Source organism: Euleptes europaea, chromosome 1 (genome assembly GCF_029931775.1).
Source record: "Euleptes europaea isolate rEulEur1 chromosome 1, rEulEur1.hap1, whole genome shotgun sequence".
NCBI lineage: Eukaryota > Metazoa > Chordata > Lepidosauria > Squamata > Sphaerodactylidae > Euleptes > Euleptes europaea.
In genome coordinates, this window is record NC_079312.1 from 10,987,313 (window position 1) to 11,012,548 (window position 25,236).

Consider the following 25,236-nt stretch of genomic DNA (forward strand, 5'->3'; position numbering starts at 1 on the left):
CCTCTCCATCTCCGGAGGCAGGATGGCCAGGAACTGCTCCAGGATCACCAGGTCCAACATCTCCTTCCTGCTGTTCCTTTCTGGCTTCAGTTACTGATTGCAAAGATGGTGGAACTGGCTGTAAACCTCTGGCAGCTCCTTGGCCGCCAGGTAGCGGAACTGCCTGAATGGCCAGTATTGCAAATCTGGAGGATGTTGTTCTCTCCGTGACTCTTCTGCAGGGTTCCTTCCCAGAGTTCCCTTCTGCTCCCAACCTCAGTGGCAACAAGGGCCTTTTCTTGCTTCCAGATCAGCGGAATCTGGCTCGCCGCTCATCCTCGCTTCCTCTCCAAACAGCCTCCACTTGCACCAGAAGATCACCTCCATTCCCTGCCAGATTCTTCTGTATAGACATGAGCCAGTTCTATACCTTCTGCAAAGCCAAGATGGATTTTTTGGTCTGTTAGTCTTTAAGGTGCCCCCAGGTTTTTCTGTTACAATGGGGCACTTCTGGCTGGATTGTTCAGCTAATTACCAAGCATAAATGACCTGAAATTAGTGGCTGGGTAGGAGGAGAGAGCAAGCGTTGGTTAGAATGTAGGCAGGATCTCGGAAACCCAGGTTCAAATCCCCACTCTGCCAGTGAAGCTTGCCAGCGTGGTGAAGTAACCGAGCAGCGGTTTGGAACGGTGGACTCTGATCTGGAGAACCGGATTTGATTCCCCACTCCTCTACATGAGTGGCAGATGCTAACCTGGTGAACCAGGTTGGTTTCCCCACTCCTACACATGAAGCCAGTTGGGTGACCTTGCGCTAGTCACAGTTCTATTAAGAGCTCTCTCAGCCCCATCTACCTCACAGGGTGTCTGTTGTGGGAAGGGAATGTGATTGTAAGCCTGTTTGATTCTGCCTTAAGTGATAGAGAAAGTCAGCATATAAAAATCAACTCTTCTTTTTCTAGGTGATCTCAGGCCAGTCACACCCTCTAAGGTGAATCTTCCTTTCAGGGTTGTTGTGAGGTTCAAGTGGAGAAGGGGAGAGTGTGGTAAGTGGCTTTGGATCCCTGTTGGAGAGAAAAGTGGGGTACAAATGAGGTAAATGGAGAAATGAAGGCGAAGACCATGTTCAAGAGAACAGCAGCAGCCCACAGAGATTAAATTATTAGCGACTGCACAGATTGCCAGTTTTTTTCTGACCTCGTTCCAGACAGCAAGCAGAAAGACTTTCTAAAAAAGGCCATCCTCTGGTCAATAAAACTGTCACTGAACTATAAACCAAATATTCCTGCAGCAGTCACCAACCAGAGAACTCCATTCAGAACCAGGAATGGGGTGCCACTTTACAAAGGAGGAGGAGGAGCAGCAGTTGGTTTTTATACCCCACTTTTTCTCTACCTTTATGGAGTCTCAAAGTGACGTACAATCGCCTTCCCTTCTCCTCCTTACAACAGGCACCTTGTGAGGTAGGTGGGTCTGAGAGAGTTCTGAGAGAACTGTGACTGGCCCAAGGTCATGGTCAAGCCTGAGCCGTCTCCAGGACTTGTTTGTAGAGGGACCGAGCTTGGGTCAGTAAACCCAAAAAAACCCACAGCATTTTAAAAAGCTGAAAAGGCTTTGTTAAGAAAATTCAAGATTATTGATTAACACACAGGTTACAGTTTAAGGCACACTGGCAAAAAAATAAAAATAAAGTCTGAGCTAATCAGAGTACTTACTAACTGTTACTTAGCACGACTTCTATCTCACTGCTTAAGCTGGTTCAGATGTCAGCCTGACAGGCTGTGCACAAAGCATTGCAAGGTCTACGCGTTACTTTGAGGTGCTGCATATTGTCCCAAGCGAGAAGAAGGCAAAGCAAGTAAAGAAAGAAGGAAACCACCATAAGGCCTAATTGCACTTATGGATTTCTGAACCCAGGTCAGATGACCCTTCTCTCCCAATCAGAATATTAGTCGGTGAGAAACCTCTAGTTGGTTCTGACCGGCACTCTTCCCAAGCACAGAGGAGTGAATGCTTCCCAACTTTCTCACAGGTGCACTGAGACTCCCAATTAGGCTGGAATGTAAGTGTCCTTGAGCAGCTATCTGCCAGCCTAACAAGCTGCAGGTGCAAGCTGTTAAATCTCTGTGAACTGAGCCTCTGGAAAATCACTGAAGCTCACACTTAACATTTCAAAATGGAGAACAAAACTTTGGTCAAGCACACCACATGGCTTTTCTGTCTTGACAGTCACCCAGCAGGCTTCATGTGGAGGAGTTGGAAGCGAACCCGGTTCATCAGATTAGAGCCCACCACTCTTACCCTCTATGCCATGCTGGCTCACAAAAGGATTATGAAGTTCTAACCGGCACTTTCTCGCTCCTGCTGCAGACAACTGGAGGAGATTCAAACATCAACTTGACTTGCTCGTGAGCCAGGCACGAGCCAAAGAGGCAGGAAGTCCTAATTTTGAAGCTTGCAGGACCACAGCCCGCTAATTTGTTTCATATCTGTTCACTAGCTCTGCATGCTCCCTCTTCACAGGAGGCAGAGTCCAGTAGTCATTACTTTTGCCTTCTTGCTGTTCAGCTGTAATCCTGCTTTGGCACATTCTTCTTCTTACAAAGGGATATTGTAGCCCTAATGGATATAGAAGATAGCTGACACTGGCCATTGGTTTTCCAAGGGGAGGACAGATATTTAGGGATGGAAAAACATCAGATCAGTAATCTGTCTAGTCCAGCAAACCATTTCACACAGTGGCCAAACAGTTCCTCTGGAGGATCAACAACAAAGTAAACTGGACCTGATCCCACCGCTAACACCATATTGGCGAACCTATGGCACACGTGCTGGACTTGCCACGTGGAGCCATCTCTGTGGGCACACCGGCAGCGCCCCCCTTCCCCGACTCCCCGCCACCCAGCTGGCCGGCGGGGGATCGAAGCGCTTCCCGCCCCTTCCACCTTCGCCGAACTTCCAAGGGACCTCCCGTTTTCCAGCCCCGCCCCTTTCCTCTCCAGCGGGTGGTCTGGTCGGGGGGCCCGTCTGGTGTCCGTCCGGGCACGTCTTCCTGCCAGCTGGCCCGAGAGCTACCTCCCCCCGGGGCCTCCTCTAGAGTGCCGCGCTTTGGCTCCCCTCTCCCTTGTTGTAAGGGCTGCCTGGTGCTGGAGCCGTCGGTGTCTGCGCGCCGGCCCACTGGGGCGTTGCCCTGCCCTGGGTCGCTCCTGGCCTCGCCTCTCAGCCCCGGCATGCTGGCCAGGAGAATGCCTTTCCGGCCCGCCCTCCTGTCGGGGATGGCTGTCGGGGGGCCCGTCGCTCGGTCCTCCCTGCTCGGCCCGGCACCGCAGCTTGGCTCCACTCAGATGCACAGTTTCCCCATCCAGATTCTCAAAACTCTGCATGGGGGTTATTGGCCATTTGTGAATGGGAGGTTTTGCCTTGGATTTGCCACTCAGATGCACTTTTTCCCCATCCAGATTCTCAAAACTCTGCATGGGGGTTATTGGCCATTTATGAATGGGAGGTTTTGCCTTGGACTTGCCACTCAGAAGCACAACTCAACAATTAGCCCCCCTGCAGAGTTTTGAGAATGCAGATGGGGAAAATGTACAGAGTTTGTCAGTCATTGTCATGATTTAATTTTATGGATGCCTTACTTACTTTTTTCCCTCCTCAGAGGCCATATCTACCCACTGGCTTTCTTGGTGGTAGATCTGGACTCCAAGGAGGGGAAAAAAGTACCCCTTCAGAGGCCAGGTCTACCAATTGGCTTCTATGGGCCTCCGGAGGCCAGGTCTACTGCCAAGAAAGCCAATGGGTAGACCTGGCCTCCCATTGGGACTCAGCCGGAGGCCAGGTCTACCAATAGGCTTTTATGGCTGTAGACCAGGCCTCCAGGTGAGGACTCCGGACGGGAAGGGGGAAATGGCAGGGACTTACAATTTAATTTTTATCAATAAATAAGATCATTATTAAGTATGATATCAAGTTTTATTCAGTGTACCTACTTATAGTTTTAGTTTAAGAAATTTGGCTCTCAAAAGAAATCTCAATCATTGTACTGTTGATATTTGGCTCTGTTGACTAATGAGTTTGCCGAACAATGGCCTAGGGCTGTGCCGTGTTGCCGTGGTGCGCATTGGCACTCGGCGATAAATAAGTGGGTTTTGGGTTGCAGTGCTGTGTACCACTAGAGTAACGGAAACTGTCTGCGTTAGACAGACCTTTAAGCTTAAAAACCTTTATGGATACAAAAAATTCAAAAGGGAGATTAAAATACAAATTACATAGTCAATAGGCAAGTGGCAATAACAAGACAATAAATCTAGCTGGCTACGTATGACTTACTAAAATGTTACATAATAGATGGATCTTAAAAGCTAAAAAAGATATTGTCAAGGAACAGAGTGACATGCAGTAATTGAAGCATAGAAAAGGTTTAGCTACTGTAATGCCTAGCCAAAGTTTTGAAAAATGAACCCAGGTCAGATGACCCACAACTCCCAATCAAGTTGAACTTCTCGGAGGGGTCTCTAGGTGGTTCAAACTAGTCTGAGGTCTAATGATATTCTCAGAGAAAAAGTGATCCCACCCCTCCCATCTTCTCACAGATGTGCTGGTTTAACTAATTAGGATGGTCTGAGCTAGTGACCTTCAAAGCTCGGCTTGTTAGCATAACAAGCTACAGGTGATGTTTGTGAGAACACAATGATCTGGGCCTGTGGAAAAATACTGAGTGCTGAATCTTAGACACACAACATGGTGACGCGCGCAGCTGAGCTGGAATGCAGGAGTATACCTGGCACCAATTCAGTCCACACCAGGACAGCTTTATACAATTTATTTACAATATTTACACAGTCAGGATACAGTTCTCTCCAACAAACTGCTCCGCCAAACATCTATTTTCTCTCCACCATGTATCTGCACGTAGTTCACGGACTTATATACATTTACATCCATACAATTGACTAATCACATACATTTGCTGTGTCACTGAATCATCCTGGAAATTCCCTTCTCAGGCTGCTCACGGCACCTAAACCGGTTCTGGCTGGCTTAGTCACATCACTAGTTGTCACTTTAGATCAGTCTAATCTACTGTTCAAACTGCTGACTAATTACACATTACATATGTTGTCAGAGTGAGGTGGCAAAGAACAAAATTGCTTTTCTGTCTTGACGGGAAAGACAAAAAGGAAGGAAATGGGTCTTGTCAAGGGCAGCTACCATTAGACAGGTCAGGGCTACATACGCGTTAAACACAAGGTAAACAGCAGGGCTACATATTGGCAGGTCAGCCACTTCAACTGGTTTCCTGCATGCTGATTGGATGGCTCTTTGCCAGTGTAAATGTTCTAGGGTATGGTAACACTTTGATTCTGACAGAACCCCTTTAAACACTCCTAACATTTGTATGCTCTCTCCCGTGCGTGAACCTTTAGATGTTCAGTTAGGATGCTGTTACAAGGGAAGCATTTTCTACTCCAAGCATTTATATGGCTTCTTCCCTGTGTGAACCTTATGAAGTGAAACTAGGTGGCCATTCTGAGAGAAGCACTTTTCACATTCCAAGCATTTATATGGCTTCTCACCGGTGTGAACCCTTTGATGTTTACTTAGGTCGCCATTCTGAAGAAGCACTTATATGGCTTCTCCCCCATGTGAACCTTATGATGTGAAATTAGGTTGCAATTGTTAGAGAAGCACTTTCCACACTCCAAGCATTTATATGGCTTCTCCCCTGTGTGAACCTTTTTATGTGTAATTAGGTTGCTATTTTGAGAGAAGCACTTTCCACATTCCAAGCATTTATATGGCTTCTCCCCGGTGTGAACCTTTTGATGTGACATTAAGTGGCAATTCTGAGAGAAGCACTTTCCACACTCCAAGCATTTATATGGCTTCTCCCCTGTGTGAACCTTTTGATGTGACATTAGGTGGCCATTCTGAGAAAAGCACTTTCCACACTCCGGGCATTTATATGGCTTCTCCCCTGTGTGAACCTTTTCATGTGACATTAGGTGGCCATTCCGAGAGAAGCACTTTCCACACCCCAAGCATTTATACGGCTTCTCCCCTGTGTGAACCTTTTGATGTGACATTAGGTGGCCATTCCGAGAGAAGCACTTTCCACACTCCAAGCATTTATACGGATTCTCCGTGTGAATCTTTTCATGTTTAGTTAGGGAGCTATTGTGAGAGAAGCACTTTCCACACTGCAAGCATTTATATGGCTTCTCCCCTGTGTGAACCTTTTTATGTTGAGTTAGGGTGCTATTCTGAGAGAAGCACTTTCCACACTCCAAGCATTTGTATGGCTTCTCCCCTCTGTGAACCCTTTGATGTGCAGTTAGGCTGTCATTCCGAGAGAAGCACTTTCCACACTCCAAGCATTTGTATGGCTTCTCCCCTGTGTGAATCCTTTTATGTGTAATTAGATTGCTATTGTGAGAGAAGCACTTTCCACAGTCCAAGCATTTATATGGCTTTTCCCCTGTGTGCACCCTTTGATGTAAAGTTAGGGACCTACTGAGAGAGAAGCACTTTCCGCACTCCAAGCATGTATATGGCTTCTCCCCTTTGTGAACCTTTTTATGTGAAATTAGACGGCTACTCTGGGAGAAGAACTTTCCACACTCCAAGCATTTATATGGCTTCTCCCCTGTGTGAACCTTATGATGTGAAATTAGGTGGCCATTCTGAGAGTAGCACTTTCCACACTCCAAGCATTGATATGGCTTCTCCCCTTTGTGAATCCTTTGATGTTTACTCAGATCACTATCCCGAGAAAAGCACTTTTCACACTTCAAGCATTTATATGGATTCTCACCTGTATGAACCTTTTGATGTGCAGTTAGTTGACTACTCCGAGAGAAGCACTTTCCACACTCCAAGCATTTGTATGGCTTCTCCCCTGAGTGTATCCTTTCATGTGCTTTTAGTGCACTTCTCCTGTGGAAGCTATTTCCACATTCTAAGCATTTATACGTTTTCCAATATGTTATAACAGTAAGACATGTTTTAACATGGAAGCTGCTACTCATTGTTTTCTTCTCCATTGAACTCTTATGCCTTCTCTTTCTTTTGCATGTTTCATTTTGGGCTGAGACATCTAGCTTACGTCTGCTCTGACAGCCAACCAATTTCTTCCTCTGCTGCTCTTTTACTTCACATTTTCTTCTGCAGTCCCGCTTTCGTACCACTTGATCCCCAGATTTCGCTTCCACCTGCAGATCTTCATCTTTTTCCAAAATGCTCCTTCCTGATTCCTTTTCACTCACCATCTCCCTGACATCTGCAACTGCATAAGAGACACAGAAATGAAGTAAGAATGAACAAACCCCAAATACCAGTTCTTGTTCAGAATAAAAAAGGTTGTGAGCAACAATGGTGTTTGACAGGAGGCTAGATCTGACAGCTAGCCAGGGCATGACTACGCTAGCCTTTCTTGGAAAGGTGACTCAAACCAGTTCTAGCCAGGTGATGCAACTCCGCTGCAACAGTGACTCAGCATTGTGCTGATTGGCTGAGCATTATATAAATGTGGTGAGCTGACAAAGCTCTCTCTCTTCGCAGAAAACCAATTGCTAGCCAGAACTTTTTACAGACAGATTGCTAATGCTAAACTAAGGACTGTGTAACTGAACTCTGACTTTGTATTTACGACTTTGATTTGGTAACTATATCTTACTCAGTAAGTAGACTGTATATAGCCGTGTTGGCGAACCTATGGCACGCGTGCCTCAGCCGGCACACCAAGCCCTCTCTGTGGGCAAGAGTGGAGCTGTCGCGTCTGCCTAGGGCTATGCCGTGTTGCCATGGTGAGGGCGCTGAGGGCGGTGCTCCTTCTCCCAAAGCCCATGCTCCCCAAGCCTGCGCTGGCGCCCTCCCTCTCCTTGCACCCGGGGCAAGCCCCTCTCTCTCTCTCAGCTGAGCTGTGGCTTGTCGGGGGGCCCAGCCCATCTTTAGTTTGGACCGGGAGGCTGTGGCCGAGCACCTTGCCACGCCCCCTCTCAGCTGAGCTGCGGGTAGCTCAGCTGTTTGTCGGGGCACCCCACCCATCTTCAGTTTGGATGGGGGAGGCCGTGGCCAAGAACCTTGCCACGCCCCCCTCTCAGCTGAGCTGCCCTGCCCGTCTTCAGTTTGGACGGGGGAGGCTGTGGTTTTTGCAGGTTTTTGAAAGAGACCTTGAAAGTGGGCAGCTGAAATATTTTCCAAATCTAAAAAAGCATTTAGAAAATTCTACAACATTTGCAGACAATCCTACAAGTCATCAGGAAATCTACAAGGAAATTTCTAGCATTGTAGCAACTGCAAAGGTGAATTTTAGTAACAGATTTTTACAGTTCCTTAAGATGGAGACAACCCTGTGTTTTCTTACTTCTCCAGATAAAGCCAAATTTGAAGAATTTGATCTTTCCTGCCTTCACTGGTTAGATTTAGAAAATCTGGAAATGGAGCTAATAGAATTTCAAGAAAGCTCTATCTGGAAAAATAAATTCTAAGACTCGCGTAAAACACTTGAGAAGATAGAAGGGATGCCAAAGGACAGCACAGTTAGTTCTGAAAATGAAATCCTTAAAGTGTGGAATTCTCTGCCAAATAATTTTAAGTCAATGAAAGCACTTGGGATTGCTTTTCTTACTTTGTTTGGATCATCTTATGCTTGCGAGCAGCTGTTTTCAGCTTTGAATTATATCAAATCTGACACCAGAAACAGGCTAACAGATGACCTGTGCTGCACATGTTGCTCTCAAACTTACAAAGTATGAGCCAAGGGTAGACAAATTATCAGCGTCCACACAACAGCAAAAATCACATTAATTGTTCAAAAAAATTGACGATGTCCTCAAAGATGTCACAAAAATGGTGAATTAGATCATGGCTCGTGCTCTGAATTGTCGACAGTTCCAAGCACTTCTTGAGGAGGTTCAGGCACAGTATAATCGTTTACTTATGTACAATAATGTCTGGTGGCTGAGCAGAGGACGAGTCCTGGACAGATGCATGCCAAATGCAAACTTTTACGTTTCGCCAGCAGCTGTGGCAGGCATCTTCAGAGGAGTAACACTGAAAGACAGTGTCTCTCAGTGTCAAGTGTGTAGGAAGAGTAATATATAGTCAGAAGGGGGTTGGGTTTGAGCTGAATCATTGTCCTGCAAAAAGTAACAAAGGTAATGTGCTAACCATTGTCCTGTAAGTATCAAGATAATGTGCTAATGAGGGTGTGGTATGTTAATATGGAACCATTGTATCCTGAAGTGATCTGTTAATGTGTGAAATCCAAAGCTAATCTGCATGGCTATTGTTGGCTGTAGTCTTTGTTAGTCTGGAGGTTTTCAGGACAGGCCTTATTCATTCTTAAACTCTCTTCTTTTCTGTTAAAGTTGTGCTGATGTTTATGAATTTCAATGGCTTCTCTGTGCAATCTGACAAAATAGTTGGTAGAATTGTCCAGTCTTTCAATGTCTTGGAATAAGACCCTGTGTCCTGTTTGTGTCAGTCCATGTTCAGCCATTGCTGATTTCTTTTTCTTTTCTTTTTTTTATAATAAGCTTTTTTATTATTTTCTCATTTTATACATCATACAAATCATTTTCCATTAATACTTAACAATATAAAATTGCATCCACAAAAATTTCAAATCTAAAAAATAACAAAACATAATTGACTTCCCCTTCACTCTCTTCTGTCCATAATTAAATTGTATATACTTTTGCTAACAGTATAATCCCCCCTCTCAATTACTATATACGTATCTTGTTCTAGCTAATTAATATATCTATAATCATCCAGATGTTTTCAATATACCAAATAAATGTGGGGAATTAAATCAAAGAGTATCCTTTAAGTTGACCCATTGAAAAATGTTTTTCACAATAAATTCTCCACACCTCCCACTCCCCCAAAAATTGTACATTATTGATCTGATTAATATAAGCAGTAAGTTTCGCCATCTCCATCAATTCCATCATCTTGTGTATCCAGTCCTTTTTTCCCGGTATCTCATCAGTCTTCCATTTTGCTGCATATATCAAGCGTGCAGCTGTGGTGGCATATATCAAAAAAGTTCTGTGAGTCAAAATAGTATCCGGTATCATACTCAATAGCATCATTTCAGGTGTTTTAGGTATATTTTGTTGTAAAATTAACCTTATTTCCTCATATATCATTTCCCAAAATATCTTCGCTTTTCCACAAGTCCACCAAACGTGATGAAAAGAAACAATTTCTTTCTTACATTTCCGACAATTTGGTGACATTGAGGGAAATGTCTGTGCCAGTTTCTTCGGTGTTAGATACCATTTATACATCATTTTATATACATTTTCTCTTAACAATTGCGAAGATATTAACTTCAAGTCTTCTGTCCACAATTTTTCCCATTTCTGCAACATTATATCATGTCCCAGCATTTGTGCCCAACTGATCATAGTAGGTTTTATTCGATCCTGTTCACAGTAAAGTTCTAGTAAAAGTTTATACATTTTAGATATTAAGTGGTCACCAGTATCCAACAAAAGTTTCTGAAAGGTTGATTTAGTACTAGAAAATCCTGTTTTTAAATCCTGCAAATAAACAGAGTTAATTTGATGATACTGTAACCAATTCAGTGACTCTTTAACTTCTTCATATTCTTTAAGTGAACATTTTGTACCATCCCATTTCAGAAGATCTTGATAAGTTAGAAATTGGGCAGGTCTAAGTGGACGCAGAGTTAACATTTCTTGTGATGAAATCCATAGTGGAGTCTTTGATTCTAACAGATGTTTATATCTAGTCCAAATTCTGTAAAGAGAGGATTTGACCATATGTTGCTGAAATGATGCATGAATTTTAATTTTGTTATACCACAAATAGCCATGCCATCCACTTCTATTATCATAGCCCTCTAGGTCCAATTTTTTAAATCCATCCAATCTTTTAGCCATACTAAAGGAGCCACTTCAGCATATAATTTAAAGTTTGGAAGTGCAAGTCCACCTCTTTCTTTAAGGTCTATCAGGTATTTGTATGCGATCCTCGGTTTTTTGCCTTGCCAGATAAAATTCAATAAGTTACTCCTCTGAAGATGCCGGCCACAGCTGCTGACGAAACGTCAGGAAAGAAAATACCAAGACCACGGTTACACAGTAGGATACCAATAAACCGGAAACGATACAGCCGCGGACCTTCCAATGTCCCCGTTTTGTTTTTTCCAAGGTAACCTTTAGATGATGCAGCCAGGGGACTCCTTCCGGTGCTGCGCGTTCGTGAAGCTTCCCTTCTTCCCCAAGTCAGCAGAGATGTTATGCAGAGCACATCCGGAGATTGCAGAAACGAAAGTTAAAAAGCACAAACTGGGAGCGGCCAGGAAGAAGGTAAGGTGGCCAAGGGGAGGGAGGGGCTTATTCCTCCTTTCCCCTCAAATGCCGTGACTGGATTGGTCCCTCTCATGTCAATCAGAAAAGTTCAGGTTGTTATGTCTACCCATAGATCAGTTTGATAGAGTTCCTGCCACTTTATCTGATGGCTTATCTTAACGGAAGAAAGCTTGTTGAAACGAGGGGAGGAGTATGCAGAGGTCCCTGGAGTTACCAGCCACCCGACTGACTTTGTTTGCCCGGTAAGATCAAAAGTATTTCTTGTACTCACTTAGACTTCTGAGAGTGAGGTATTTTCCTTAAATAGTTCATAAGGTATTTATAGGTGCTGGAGGTCCAGGCCGGTAGCCAAGAATACGCCCAAGGCGATGTTTTCTCCCCTCAAAAAGCCAAGCAGGACAGCGTCCACACCTCCCGGGGACTTAAAAAAGCTCCCTCGGAGAGTATGGGAGTCACACTGCTATCTTCAGGCAGCAGAGGAATTCCTGCATCCCAGCTCACTATTTAGAGCCGGGTTGGTGTGGTATTGCACTCCAATTTAAAGCGATTCTTGGATTCTCCTGGGAGAGCTCTCCCTGGAGACTGTTGCGGGGCCAAACCAGACACCGGAAGTGAGCCACTGCTGATTTCTCAGGTTGGCCAAGTCTGCAGTATCTTTCATGTTCTTTTATCCTTGTTTGTATGCTGCGTTTTGTTGTCCCGATGTAAACTTGTCCACAGCTGCAAGGTATACGATATACTCCTGCAGAGGTGAGGGGGTTTCTTTTGTCTTTTGCAGATTGTAGCATTTGTTGTATTTTCTTGGTGGGTTTAAACACTGTTTGTAGGTTGTTTTTTCAAAGGTTTCTCCATCCTATCAGTGACTCCTTTAATAAATGGCAATAATACCTTTCCTATGGGAGACTGTTTTTCCTGAGTTTTCTGATTTTTGTTTGGTTTAATGGCCCTTCTGATTTAATTCTTGGAATAGCCGTTTGCTAGCAGTGCGTGATTTAGATGATTAGTTTCTTCCTTGAGAAACTGTGGTTCACAGATCCATCTTGCACGGTCCATTAATGTTTTGATTATTCCTCTTTTCTGTCGGGGGGTGGTGGTTGGAGTTTTTGTGTAAGTAGCCATCTGTGTGAGTTGGTTTCCGGTAGACCTTGTGACCTAACTGAAAGTTTGTTTTACTGATGACAAGGGTATCAAGAAATGGGAGTTTACCCTCAATTTCCTTTTCCATGGTAAACAATAGCCATGCAGATTGTGCCGGCGTAGGCCAAGGGCTGGGCGGTGCCCGCAGTCCTCAGACGTGCGGGGGGGTATCTAGCCCCTTTCGGAGCAGGCAACAAAGATTCTGTTATCTCTCAAGGTTAGTATTCAGAGGCGTCGTCAAAACAGGCAGGAGTCAACGGCTGGAAAGATCAATCATAGCAGTAGCAAGAAGACAGGGAAATTGCACGGTTGCTTCCGCAAAGTGAAAGTGTGCCTGCACTGCCTTTATCAGTCAGTGCACTTCCAAGCTAGGCTTCATCCTGCAACGACTCAGCACCAGTTCTCTGTCTGCTTAGGCTTTCCAGGCGAGCACTCCTTCGCCTACCCTGCAAAACTATACGCTGGCGAGTCCTGATATGCCTATCAGGTTCAGGTGAGCTTGGAGGGCTGCCATTCTCAGCTTCCACTGCAGGAGTTGGGAGATGAGTAGCTTCTGTCTGCCGTTGTTCCATCTCTCTGCCTAGCTGTGGTTCCTGCTGAGTTGTTTCAGGCTCCTGTACTACTGACTGCAATGGAGGTACTGAAGGCCCAGAGGCAACCTGTTCCTCCACTTCAGCTTCAGAGTCCTCTGGGTCCTCAGCTCCGAAGGCAGGGCCCATGACACAGATTAGCTTTGGATTTCACACATTAACAGATCACTTCAGGATACAGTGGTTCCATATTAACATACATCATTAGCACATTATCTTGATACTTACAGGACAATGATTAGCACGTTACCTTTGATACTTTTTGCAGGACAATGATTCAGCTCAAACCCAACCCCTTTCTGACTATATATTACTCTTCCTACACACTTGACACTGAGAGACACTGTCCTTCAGTGTTACTCCTCTGAAGATGCCGGCCACAGCTGCTGGCGAAACGTCAGGAAAGAAAATACCAAGACCACGGTTACACAGCCCAGATAACCTACAAGAACCAAATGTTTTTTTTTCTAAATCTTGAATATTATTGAAACAATTTTTGTTTACACAAAAGGAATGAAAGATGGAAAGATGTCCCGAGAAGTGTCTGGTTGTCCTCAGCCAGGGCTTTCTCAGCCTTGGCCTCAGCCTGTAAGACCGAGATATTCCATCAGGCCTATGGTTGAGGGCAGCAATGATTTACATCGAAGCTGGACACCCTACCTCCCCCATGTTCTTCCTAACATCTAAGTGGTTGAGCCTGACTGCCTTTTCAGGTTGGCCAAAGTCCTGTTCAAATACAGCGCAGCTGATGTTGTTTTAATCTGGAAATATTGGTTTTTTAATGATGTATTCAATTGATTATTTTATTATGTTTTTATGATATTATTGATGTTAGTTGCCCTAAGCCCAGCTTCGGCTGTGATAGAGGGCAGGATACAAATCTAAACATAAATAAATTCAATAAAGAAATACGATGATTGAAGACATGGACAGAGAAGGTAGATCTTTCTACAAACCTGGAAAATGATCCAGGCTTGCAGAAAAAATTCTGGGGAAAAGATACATTGGGAGGGGGGGTTAAGAACAGCCCAAAATATTAGTACCATTGCCTGTAACAAAAGACACAAATGCCTTCAGTGGCCACTGCAAGGCTACCACACACTATTGTCAGCCTTCAAGCATTGGTTTCTGTCAGTTAGGGGCAGGCAACAGTGCCATTTTGAAGGCAGCTTCGGCCTTTGAGGGAGGATTCCCCTGGGCCAGGCCCAGCACCAGTCACGTTCAGGACCCTTGATACCACATGACTTGCATGATTCACCCAGAACTGCTGCTTGCTACTGTTCAAAAGCAGCCCCACTGCAAATGTCAATGTGTTGGAATGGATTCAAGCTAGGATTTGTGAAACTCAGATTCAAATTCCCATCTTTTTAGAGATGGGTCTTACTTACGTTTTATGGTTTTATTGTTCAAGACCTCAGTCTAAGAACAAGGGGGGGAAATTTTCTTTTCAGGCGTAGTAATATCTATATCTGTGGGAGATCCATTCTCTCGCCTGTGGTGAACTGAAATGTGTTCTGAAATTCAAGAGGGCCCTCCCTTCTCTTCTGTGCTCATAAAAAAGGGAAAAGATCCTTACCTAGAGAGGCCATCGTCTCATAATTTTCCTTCATCACTTCCCAGTAGAGTTTCCTTTGGTCTGGATCTAGGAGAGTCCATTCCTCCCCTGTGAAGAACACAGCTACCTCCTCAAAGGACACTGGGGATCTCTGAAAGAGGAAAATATGTCCCTGTTAGGGCTATGCAAAAAAAAAAAAAAAAAAACCTGGTAAATTTTGGATTCAGGTTTATTGGACCCGATTTTTCTCAGAAAACCTGAAAAAAGCTGAATTCCTATACCGGTAAATATGGAAATTCGGCTTTTTCCGGGTTTCCCAAAAAAATCCGGGTTTAATAAAGCCTATGGGGCTTTCCACAGCTCCTGGGGGCATTTTTGCAGATAGAGCCCCCGAATTTGCAGTGTTGCTGCAACTTGTCTCCTTGCAAGAACCCCCAAGTTTGGTGAAGACTGGGTTAGGGGGTCTGATTTTATGGGGTCTGGAAGGGGTTGCCCCCATTCTCCTCCATAGAAAATACTGAAGTGGCTGGCTGTGTTCACATTCTTTAGAGCAGGGGTGACGAACTCATTTGTTAGGAGGGCCGGATATAACATAAATGTCACTTGGTCGGGCCGGGCCATTGCGCATAAATAAATACCATACATGGACTAGGGGAGACTGGCTGCCTTGACTGGTGAGCCTGCAGCTCTCTCCCAGTCCAGAAAGACAGGGAGAAAAAGAGAGAGAAGGGAAAGAGAAATAAAGAGGGAGAAAGAGAGAGAGAGAAACAGATAGAAGAGAGGGAGAGAGACAGAGAGAAACAGACAGGAGACACAGGAAGAGAGAAACAGACAGAGAGGGAGAGAGACAGAAAGAGAGAAACAGATAGGAGAGAGGGAGAGAGACGATGAAGAAGAAGAGTTGGTTTTTATATTATGACGACTTTCTCTGCCACTGAAGGGAGAATCAAACCGGCTTGCAATCACCTTCCCTTCCCCTCCCCACAACAGACACCCTGTGAGGTAGGTGAGGCAGAGAGAGAATGACTTGCCCAAGGTCACCCAGCTGGCTTCGTGTGTAGGAGTGGGGAAACAAATCCAGCTCATCAGATTAGCCTCCGCTGCTCATGTGGAGGAGTGGGGAATCAAACCCGGTTCTCCAGATCAGACTCCACCGCTCCAAAAAGAGAGAAAGAGAGAAACAGACAGAGAGAAAGAGAGACAGAAAGAGACAAACAGATAGGAGAGAGGGGGAGAGACAGAAAGAGTGAAAAAGATAGGAGAGAGAGAGGAGAGACAGAGAAACAGATAGGAGAGAGGGGGAGAGACAGAGAGAAACAGGAGAGAGGGGGAGAGACCGAAAAAGAGAAACAGATAGGAGAGAGGGGGAGAGACAGAAAGAGAGAAACAGATAAGAGAGAGAGAGGAGAGACAGAGAGAGAAACAGATAGGAGAGAGAGGGGGAGAGACAGAAAGAGAGAAACAGGTAGGAGAGAGGGAGAGAGGCAGAAAGAAACAGGAGAGAATCCGGGCTTTAAAGAGATACACTGTATCTCTATAGAGGAGCTGGTAACCCAAACTTGGGGCTTCTTGCAAGGAGAGTCCCTTGCAGCTATGCTGCAAATTTGGGGATTCTACCTTCAAAAATGCAAGGAGCTGCGGAAAGCCGAAAAAAGCAAAGTCGGCTTTGCCTTTCTCCCAAGGCTTTGCCATTCGGTAAACCCAAACCAGAAATTTACCGAAATGGAGATCCCCCTCCATCACAAAACAAACCTTCAGACCAGTTGCCCATTCTGGGGTCTTCTTGAGGATGATGCTCATGGGAATCACATTCCACAGGAAGCAACAGAAGGTACTTAAAATACATTCATTATAGGAATAAAAATGGTCTAAGGGCCCTTTGGGGGTTAGCCTGTGGAGCTTGCTGACAGCAAAACTGCAACTGCAGTGAGCTACGGGGGCCAGAAAGGACAAGGAACCCTGTTGGATCAGACCAGGGGTCCATCTAGCTATTCCCAATAAGATAAATCCAGACTGGTTGCCCGGAACACATTCAAGAGAGTGAAAACCCAAGTGAACCTTCTACCCCTGCAAACACAGATCCTGTCCAGGAAGCCGCTCTCTCAGTGCTCCCTCTTTCTCTTTCATTCTCATTCACACAGACTTCCTCTCTCCTCCCCTGTTCATGCTGTTGATGAAATCCTAAACTCACCTTTCCTGCAGAGGTGCGAGAGCCAAATTCTCCTTCCAGCCGGAGGAAATGAGAAAGAAGAGAGGCCCCGTGGAACTGCTTATTCCATACACTTCCTTCTCGGCCTCGCGGAAAAACAACCTCATGAACTCCTAGGAAAGGCAGGATTGACTCCTCTGGTGCTCGCAAGGCCTTATCGGAAATGTAGTTCACTGCAACAAGACCCACATGGAATTTTTAAAATAAAGTATTTGGGAACGAGGAAGATAAGGTTTCTTTCCTTGTTTGTTTCTGTTTACTCACAAGAAGCCAGGAAAGTGCCAGGAGCCTAGACATAAGGGTGGGAAATACCCACTCTATGAAAAACTCTGGTGGGAGGGGGGTTTAAAAACATTGCTGAGGTATCAAAGCCATTTAGGTGTAATTGGTAGACTGTCTGACTAGGGTCTCGGAGGACCAGAGACAAATTCCCACTTTGCCAATGAAAGCTGTTGGCTGACCGTGGGTCTGGCGCATGTTCTTAGCCTAACCTACCTCACAGGGTTATCGTGAGGATAAAATGGGGAAAAGAACAATTTAAGCCACTTTCTGCAGGAAGGGAAGGTGGTACGGTATTTATTGCTCATCTAATTTTTCCTGCAGTTTGCCAGAAGAAGAGTTGGTTTTTCTATGCTGACTTTCTCTACCACTAAGGAAGAATCAAACTGGCTTACAATCACCTTACCCCCCCCCACACACAACAGGTGTTCTGTGAGGTAGGTGGGGCTGAGAAAGCTCTACGACAGCTGTGACTAGCCCAAGGTCACACAGCTGGCTTCGTGTGTAGGAGTGGGGAAACCAACCTGGTTCACCAGATTAGAGTCCGCTGCTCATGTGGAGGAGTGTGGAATCAAACCCGGTTCTCTAGATTAGTCCACTGCTCCAAACCAGCGCTCTTAACCACTGCACCACACTGGATGATCTCTGAGGCTGTTGGTCCCTCCAGAATTGCCACAACTCTTTTGTCAGAAGGCAGAGGTAGTCTTGTAAACAGCAAGTTGGGAAATACCTGGGGACCTGGGGAGTGCAGCCTAGGGAGGGTGGACTTTGGGCAGGGTAGGAATCTTGGCAGGGAATAATGGCATAAAATCCACCCTCCGTCTGAGCTATTTTCTCCAGGGGGACGGATCTCTGAAGACTGGACATCACATGTAATTCCAGGTGATCCCCAGGCCCCACCTGGAGGATGACATCCATACGCACAGCTGCTCATTCAGTATGGGAACTATGATGAAATATCACGGGCAGACGTCTACTAATATAATATGGCAATTACAGGGAGCTGTGGGGTTGGGAAGCAGAGCAAGAAGGGGTGGGCTCCCATATATAATAACTGGAAACAGGAAGGGGCGGAGGTTCCTGGAGGTCACCTGGGGCCAGGATGACCTTGCCAGTGAAGAGGTGTTCTTGAGCATGATGGATGTTGGAATCAACCTGTACAGCAATCAGGCAAGGAAGATCTCAAGCAGGGAACTGTATTGAAAATACCATTATAGGGCAAAAATATGGCTAAACAGAATTTGAGGTGTTAACTCACATAGGGTACAGCGGTCTTTTCCGTATAATAAAATACTGTGTTTGCGGCAATCTTTGGATTTGGTGAGGGGAGTGAGCGGGTGGGGTCTAGCCTATAGTAATAAAGGGAACTGCCTGTCTATCTGTCTTTTTGTGGAAGGCACACCTCCTCAGGAAACCAGGCTAGGCACTGGAAACTTGGCCTCCAGCTTTAGGATGATCTTGGGAGGCCAAAGTTCTCGCCTTCCGTCTTCCAAACTTCCAGAGAGATATTCCCTGAATTGCAGAGCAGGGATGAGAGAATGTACAACCCCCCCAAAAAAATCCACCTTAATCTCTGTTAATGCTATTAAATTGTAGGCCTGATCTGTGCCTGGCTTGGCTCCCCCTGGGACTGCTCTGAGGTGGCCAAAGAGCAAAACATTACAAAGAGAAGCACTTGACTCCCAAATCCCCATTCACCACCTGGAAACTGGACTGCAGCTTCTCTTGCCTGGCTTCTCTTCTCCCGCATACCACCTTCCTTTTTCATCACTTTTCTCACTAAACAGAAGTGCTCACAGATAACTATCATATTCCCTCTGCCGAGATTTTCCCTGCAATTTTCAATCAAGCTCAGCTGATCCCACCCGAAGGGTGGTGCCTCAGGAGAGTCCCAGGCAGGGGCCTTTCCCAGCCCTGCAACCCACAATCTTCCTGTCTTAACCCTTTTTTCAAGAGCCATCACTGAGCTCCAGACTTTTGAGATGCAGAACAGGAGCTCTGCCGGGCCCCCCTCTGGCTCAGTGAAATCAACAAGGCCATTCCTCTTCTCCTCCCATCATCCTCAGTCGCTCAAACAAAGGATTGTGGGAAAATCACTCTGCCTCTAAATGGAAAGGCCGAAGAGGAAAACAGGAACCGCAGGGATTAGCTAGCAGGAACCTAAGTGGAGATCATCCATCTCTCCCAATCAGAGCCCTCTTCATCAACACGTTTCTCTTCACAGCATGAAATGTTGAAGGCTTTCTTTTTCAGGCACTGTTACATTCCCAGGTGTGGGACCTCTGCCCTTTCCTCTGTGGCAAAGAAGTGTGCCCTGAAATCAAAGAGGGCAAAAGGAAGATACTACCCCCTTCCTTCTCTCCTGTGTTCATAATAAAAAGGAAAAGATCCTTACCCAGAGAGGCCACCATCTCATAATTTTCCTCCGTAACTTCCCAGAAGAGTTTTCTTTGGCCTGGATCCAGGAGAGCCCATTCTTCCTCCGTGAAGAACACGGCTACCTCCTCAAATGACTCTGCACATCTCTGAAAGAAGAAAACATTGAACAGTTGATCATCTATTCCTGTCCCCAAGCATTCAAGAAGTTAAGTCAACAATGCAATACATCAAACTGACAGCAATGAAAATTGCATTCTTTTTTTCCACCTCTGATAGTTATTGTGGACGACTTCAAGAAATACAAAATCAAAAATGTCTTGGTCATTTAAATGAAGGGGAAAAAACCCTATTTGACTATATACCGGGTTCAAGAACAGAACTACTTTCCACGCTGAAGCGCAGACTTACACAGAAATCGTAACGCCACAGAAGGTTTCTGCTTTAAACATACTTTTCTGCAGAGGTGATCTGTGTTACTATTAAGCCTGCATGCAGCTCTGCAAACGTAAGATGGCCTAATTAAGGCCATCCTGTCTATTGTGCTATTATTTCTCTAACAAACGTAGGCCGTGTGATCCTCAGGGTTGGGCGGGGGAGAGGCGCAGGGTCAAGAACACCCAGCACAAACCTGCTGCCTCACCTCAGAGACCCTTTCAGATATTTGAGCACTGTAGAATGACTGCAGTTTGTACCACACACCTTTCAGCTGCATGTCTCTGGAGATGTCAAATTTCATACAATAGAAACGGTTCCACACAAAGGTTTACATACTGAATTAGGGCGGAATTAGTCTTGCAACATGAAAACCGGGAGCCTTAAAATTGGCACCGGCATCAGAATGAATACTGTCGAAGGCTTTCACGGTCAGAGTTCATTGGTTCTTGTAGGTTATCCGGGCTGTGTGACCGGGGTCTTGGTATTTTCTTTCCTGACGTTTCGCCCGCAGCTGTGGCAGGCATCTTCAGAGGAGTAACACTGAAGGACAATGTCTCTCAGTGTCAAGTGTGTAGGAAGAGTAATATATAGTCAGAAAGGGGCTGGGTTTGAGCTGAATCATTGTCCTGCCAAAAGTATCAAAGGTATCAAAGCTGCCGGCGAAATGTCAGGAAAGAAAATACCAAGACCACGGTTACACAGCCCGGATAACCTACAAGAATCAGAAGGAATGTTTGGGCAGCACTGTCAGAAATGCAGGGAAGGGAAACCTATTGGCTCAGATTAAGAACAGAAAATCTAATGTTTTGCAATGAATGTGACGGTTCACTCTGGGGAGGCCAGGAAGGGGGAGTCTGCATAGGCAGGGAGAGTGAATTAGACCCCCTCCTTTACGCACCTACAGCCCAGCTGCCAGTTCAGAGGTCGTCTTACCGACGAGGCTCATTGGGATTTATACACAAGAGACAGCAAAAGTGTGTACTGGAAACACCATTAGCAAAATATGGCCAAACTCCAGTGCATAGAGCCATGGGGGTAGGTGGGGGGGCAGTACCAGGCCAGGAACCCTGCTGGATCCGACCGTCTAAAATAAACTCGGGCTGGTTGCAGAGAGCACGTCCAAGGGGGTGAAAACACAAGACCCCCCCCACCCCTCTCCGATCCTGCCCCGGAAGCCGCTTCCTCGGGGCTCCCTCCGGCCCCCTCTTCCCCTTCCCCTCCGCTTCACACGTGTCTTCTCTCCCCCTCCCCTTGCCCAAGATCTGCTGCATGAAACCCTCCACTGACTCACCTCCCCTGCAGACGTGCAAAAGCCAGGTCCTCCCTCCAGCCGGGGGGAGCCAGAAAGGGGAGAGACCCCGAGGGGCTCCATTGTCCACAATGGTCCTCCTCCCTCTCTGAGAAGAGCCGCCCCATCCAACACGTGGGAAAGGCAGGGTTGAGAACAATCCTTCTTGCAAGGCCTTGTGGGAAATGTAGTTCCCTGCGACAACCAGCCCCAGAGGGAAGAGGAGAGGTTTTTGGCAAGAGGATGGCCCCCCTGCATGGAGAGGTCCTGAAAAAGAGACAGAAGGCGACGGGGAAGAAACCCTTTCTGCACAAATCTTTAGGGTTTGTTGCAGCACTTTCTTCTCCTGCTGGGAACTACCTTTCCCCAGCTCTGGAGGGGGACCTTCCTGGAGATTTGGGGATGGAGCCTGCGAAGATTGGGGGAACGACGACTGGGACGTCAATGGGCTACAGTGCCACAGAGCCCACCCTGAAAAGCATCCATTTCCTCCAGGGGAACCGACCTCTGTCGCCTGGAGACCAGTCGTCAGAGTGGGAGATCTCCAGGCCCCACCTGGGGGTTGGCAACTCTGTTAAAGGGATATGACAGCGCTTGAGAAGGTGCAGAAAAGAGCACCCAAAACGATCAGGGGACTACTAGAGCAACTGCCCTATGGGGAGCAGTTAAGACACTTGGGGCTGTTTAGCTTGGAAAGAAGGCGGCCGAGGGGAGACAGGATAGAGGTCTATAAAATTACGCATGGTTTGGAGAGAGTGGACAGGGAGAAGCTTTTCTCCCTCTCCCACAATACTAGAACTTGGGGTCATCTGCTGAAGCTGGAGGCTTTCCAAACAGATAAAAGGGAAGTATTTCTTCACACAACGCATGGTTAAATTGCGGAACTGCCTGCCCCAAAATGTGGTGACGGCTGCCAACTTGGAAGGCTTTAAGAGTGGGGTGGACTGTTCATGGAGGAGAGGGGTATTCATGGCTACTAGTTAAAATGGCTACTGGTCATGCTGCATCCCTATTCTCTCCAGGATCAGAGGAGCAGGCCTATTGTCTGAGGTGCAGTGGAGCACAGGCAGGATGGTGGTGCTGCAGTTGTCTTGTTTGGGGGCTTCCTAGAGGCACCTGGTTGGCCCCTGTGTGAACAGACTGCTGGACTTGATGGGCGTTCTAGTATTGTGGGAGAGGGAGAAAAGCTTCTCCCTGTCCACTCTCTCCAAACCATGCATAATTTTATAGACCTCTATCCTGTCTCCCCTCGGCCGCCTTCTTTCCAAGCTAAACAGCCCCAAGTGTCCTAACTGCTCCCCATAGGGCAGTTGCTCTAGTAGTCCCCTGATCGTTTTGGTTGCTCTTTTCTGCACCTTCTGAAGCGCTGGCATATCCCTTTAGCAGAGTTGCCAACCCCCAGGTGGGGCCTGGAGATCTCCCACTCTGACGACTGGTCTCCAGGCGACAGAGGTCGGTTCCCCTGGAGAAAACGGATGCTTTTCAGGGTGGACTCTGTGGCACTGTAGCCCACTGACGTCCCAGTCGTTGTCCCCCCGTCCCCCCCGCAGGCTCCATCCCCAAATCTCCAGGAAGGTCCCCCTCCAGAGCTGGGGAAAGGTAGTTCCCAGCAGGAGAAGAAAGTGCTGCAACAAACCCGAAAGATTTGTGCAGAAAGGGTTTCTTCCCCGTCGCCTTCTGTCTCTTTTTCAGGACCTCTCCATGCAGGGGGGCCATCCTCTTGCCAAAGACTTCTCTTCTTCCCTCTGGGGCTGGTTGTCGCAGGGAACTACATTTCCCACAAGGCCTTGCGAGCACCATTGATCTCAACCCTTCCTTTCCCACGTGTTGGATGGGGCGGCTCTTCTCAGAGAGGGAGGAGGACCATTGTGGGCAATGGAGCCCCTCGGGGTCTCTCTCCTTTCTGCCTCCCCCCGGCTGGAGGGAGGACCTGGCTTCTGCACGTCTGCAGGGGAGGTGAGTCAGTGGAGGGTCTCATGCAGCAGATCTTGGGCAAGGAGAGGGGGAGAGAAAACACGTGTGAAGCGGAGGGGAAGGGGAAGAGGGGGCCGGAGGGAGCCCCGAGGAAGCGGCTTCCCGGGCAGGATCGGAGGGGGGTGGGGTGGGGGGTCTTGTGTTTTCACCCCCTTGGACGTGCTCTCTGCAACCAGCCCGAGTTTATTTTAGACGGTCGGATCCAGCAGGGATCCTGGCCTGGTACTGCCCCCCCCCACCCCCATGGCTCTATGCACTGGAGTTTGGCCATATTTTGCTTATTGTGTTTCCAGTACATACTTTTGCTGTCTCTTGTGAATAAACCCCAATGAGCCTCATCGGTAAGACGACCTCTGAATTGTCAGCTGGGCTGTAGGTGCGTAAAGGAGGGGGTCTAATTCACTCTCCCTGCCTATGCAGACTCCCCCTTCCTGGCCTCTCCAGAGTGAACCGTCACTTCCATTGCAAAACATTAGATTTTCTGTTCTTAATCTGAGCCAATAGGTTTCCCTTCCCTGCATTTCTGACACTGCTGCCCAAACATTCCTTCTGATTCTTGTAGGTTATCCGGGCTGTGTAACCGTGGTCTTGGTATTTTCTTTCCTGACATTTCGCCAGCAGCTTTGACACCTTTGATACTTTTTGCAGGACAATGATTCAGCTCAAACCCAGCCCCTTTCTGACTATATATTACTCTTCCTGCACCCTTGACACTGAGAGACCCTGTCCTTCAGTGTGACTCCTCTGAAGATGCCGGCCACAGCTGCGGGCGAAACGTCAGGAAAGAAAATACCAAGACCACGGTCACACAGCCCGGATAACCTACAAGAACCAATGAACTCTGACCGTGAAAGCTTTCGACAATATTCATTCTGATGCCGGTGCCAATTTTAAGGCTCCCGGTTTTCATGTTGCAAGACTAATTCCGCCCCAATTTAGTATGTAAACCTTTGCCTGGAACCGTTTCTCGTATATATAAATTTTATTGGGTTTTATGATAGAAATTTTCCATTGCATTAAACAACATCTATAACAATATCGAATTTCAATTCTAACCTAAAGTTGTTATAATTCCATATCATATAATAAAAAAGAGAAAAGAAAAAAGAAAAAAAGAAATGGAAAATTTTTTGACTTCCCCATCACCTCTATCTGCCTCTTAATAAAAAGTTCCTCCCGTCATAGGTAATCTAATCTTGATAAAATATCAATACCATATATAAAAAACCATAATCTGTTAGTAAATATAATTATGCTTATTCAATATAAAAAAAAATCAAAAATAATCCTCTGGATCAGATTAGAAAATATTCTTCCATTCTTCCCAATTTTAACTCATATTCACAATAATGCATCCACGCCCCCCATTCCCCCAAAAACCGAACGTCATTTTCTTCATTTAGAATAGCTGTGAGTTTTGCCATTTCTGCCACTTCAAACATTTTAACAATCCAGTCTTTTTTCTCTGGAGTTTCTAGCCCTTTCCATTTCGCTGCATAAAGCAGTCTCGCAGCTGTTGTGGCATATATCAAAAAGGTTCTTTGTGTTGCTAAGTCGTCTGGAATCATACTCAATAACATCATTTCTGGTGTTTTGGATATATTCTTTTGTAGTATTAATCTCAGTTCGTTATAAATCATGTCCCAGAAGTCTTTGGCTTTGTCACAGGTCCACCACATGTGATAAAAGGAACCAATTTCTTTGTTACATTTCCAACAAGTAGGGGACATCGTTTTATAAATCTTTGCAATTTTCTTGGGTGTTAGATACCATCTATACATCATTTTATAGATGTTTTCTCGCACTGACTGTGCTTTTATTCCTTTTAAATCTTTAGACCATAATCTTTCCCATTTATTTAAAACAATATCATGTCCCACATTTTGAGCCCAGTCGATCATAGTTGGTTTAATCGTGTCCTGCTCGCCTGGAACCGTTTCTCATGTATGAAATTTGACATCTCCAGAGACATGCAGCTGAAAGGCGTGTGGTACAAACTGCAGTCATTCTACAGTGCTCAAATATCCGAAAGGGCCTCTGAGGTGAGGCAGCAGGTTTGTGCTG

General features: G+C 46.1%; 1 protein-coding gene across 1 annotated transcript in view; it reads right to left on the minus strand.

Annotated features, from left to right (window-relative positions):
* Positions 1-5,578: 5,578 nt before the first annotated feature.
* LOC130489149 (zinc finger protein 773-like) overlaps positions 5,579-25,236 on the minus strand; it is a 29,691-nt gene continuing 10,033 nt past the window's right edge. The window contains exons 2-8 of the mRNA XM_056862917.1: positions 18,188-18,251; positions 16,800-16,990; positions 14,630-14,759; positions 7,084-7,263; positions 6,793-6,936; positions 6,215-6,456; positions 5,579-5,965 (exon numbers count right to left, since the gene is read on the minus strand). Coding sequence (XP_056718895.1) covers positions 5,579-5,965; positions 6,215-6,456; positions 6,793-6,936; positions 7,084-7,263; positions 14,630-14,759; positions 16,800-16,990; positions 18,188-18,251 — 1,338 coding nt within the window. The remainder of the gene's footprint in view (positions 5,966-6,214; positions 6,457-6,792; positions 6,937-7,083; positions 7,264-14,629; positions 14,760-16,799; positions 16,991-18,187; positions 18,252-25,236) is intronic.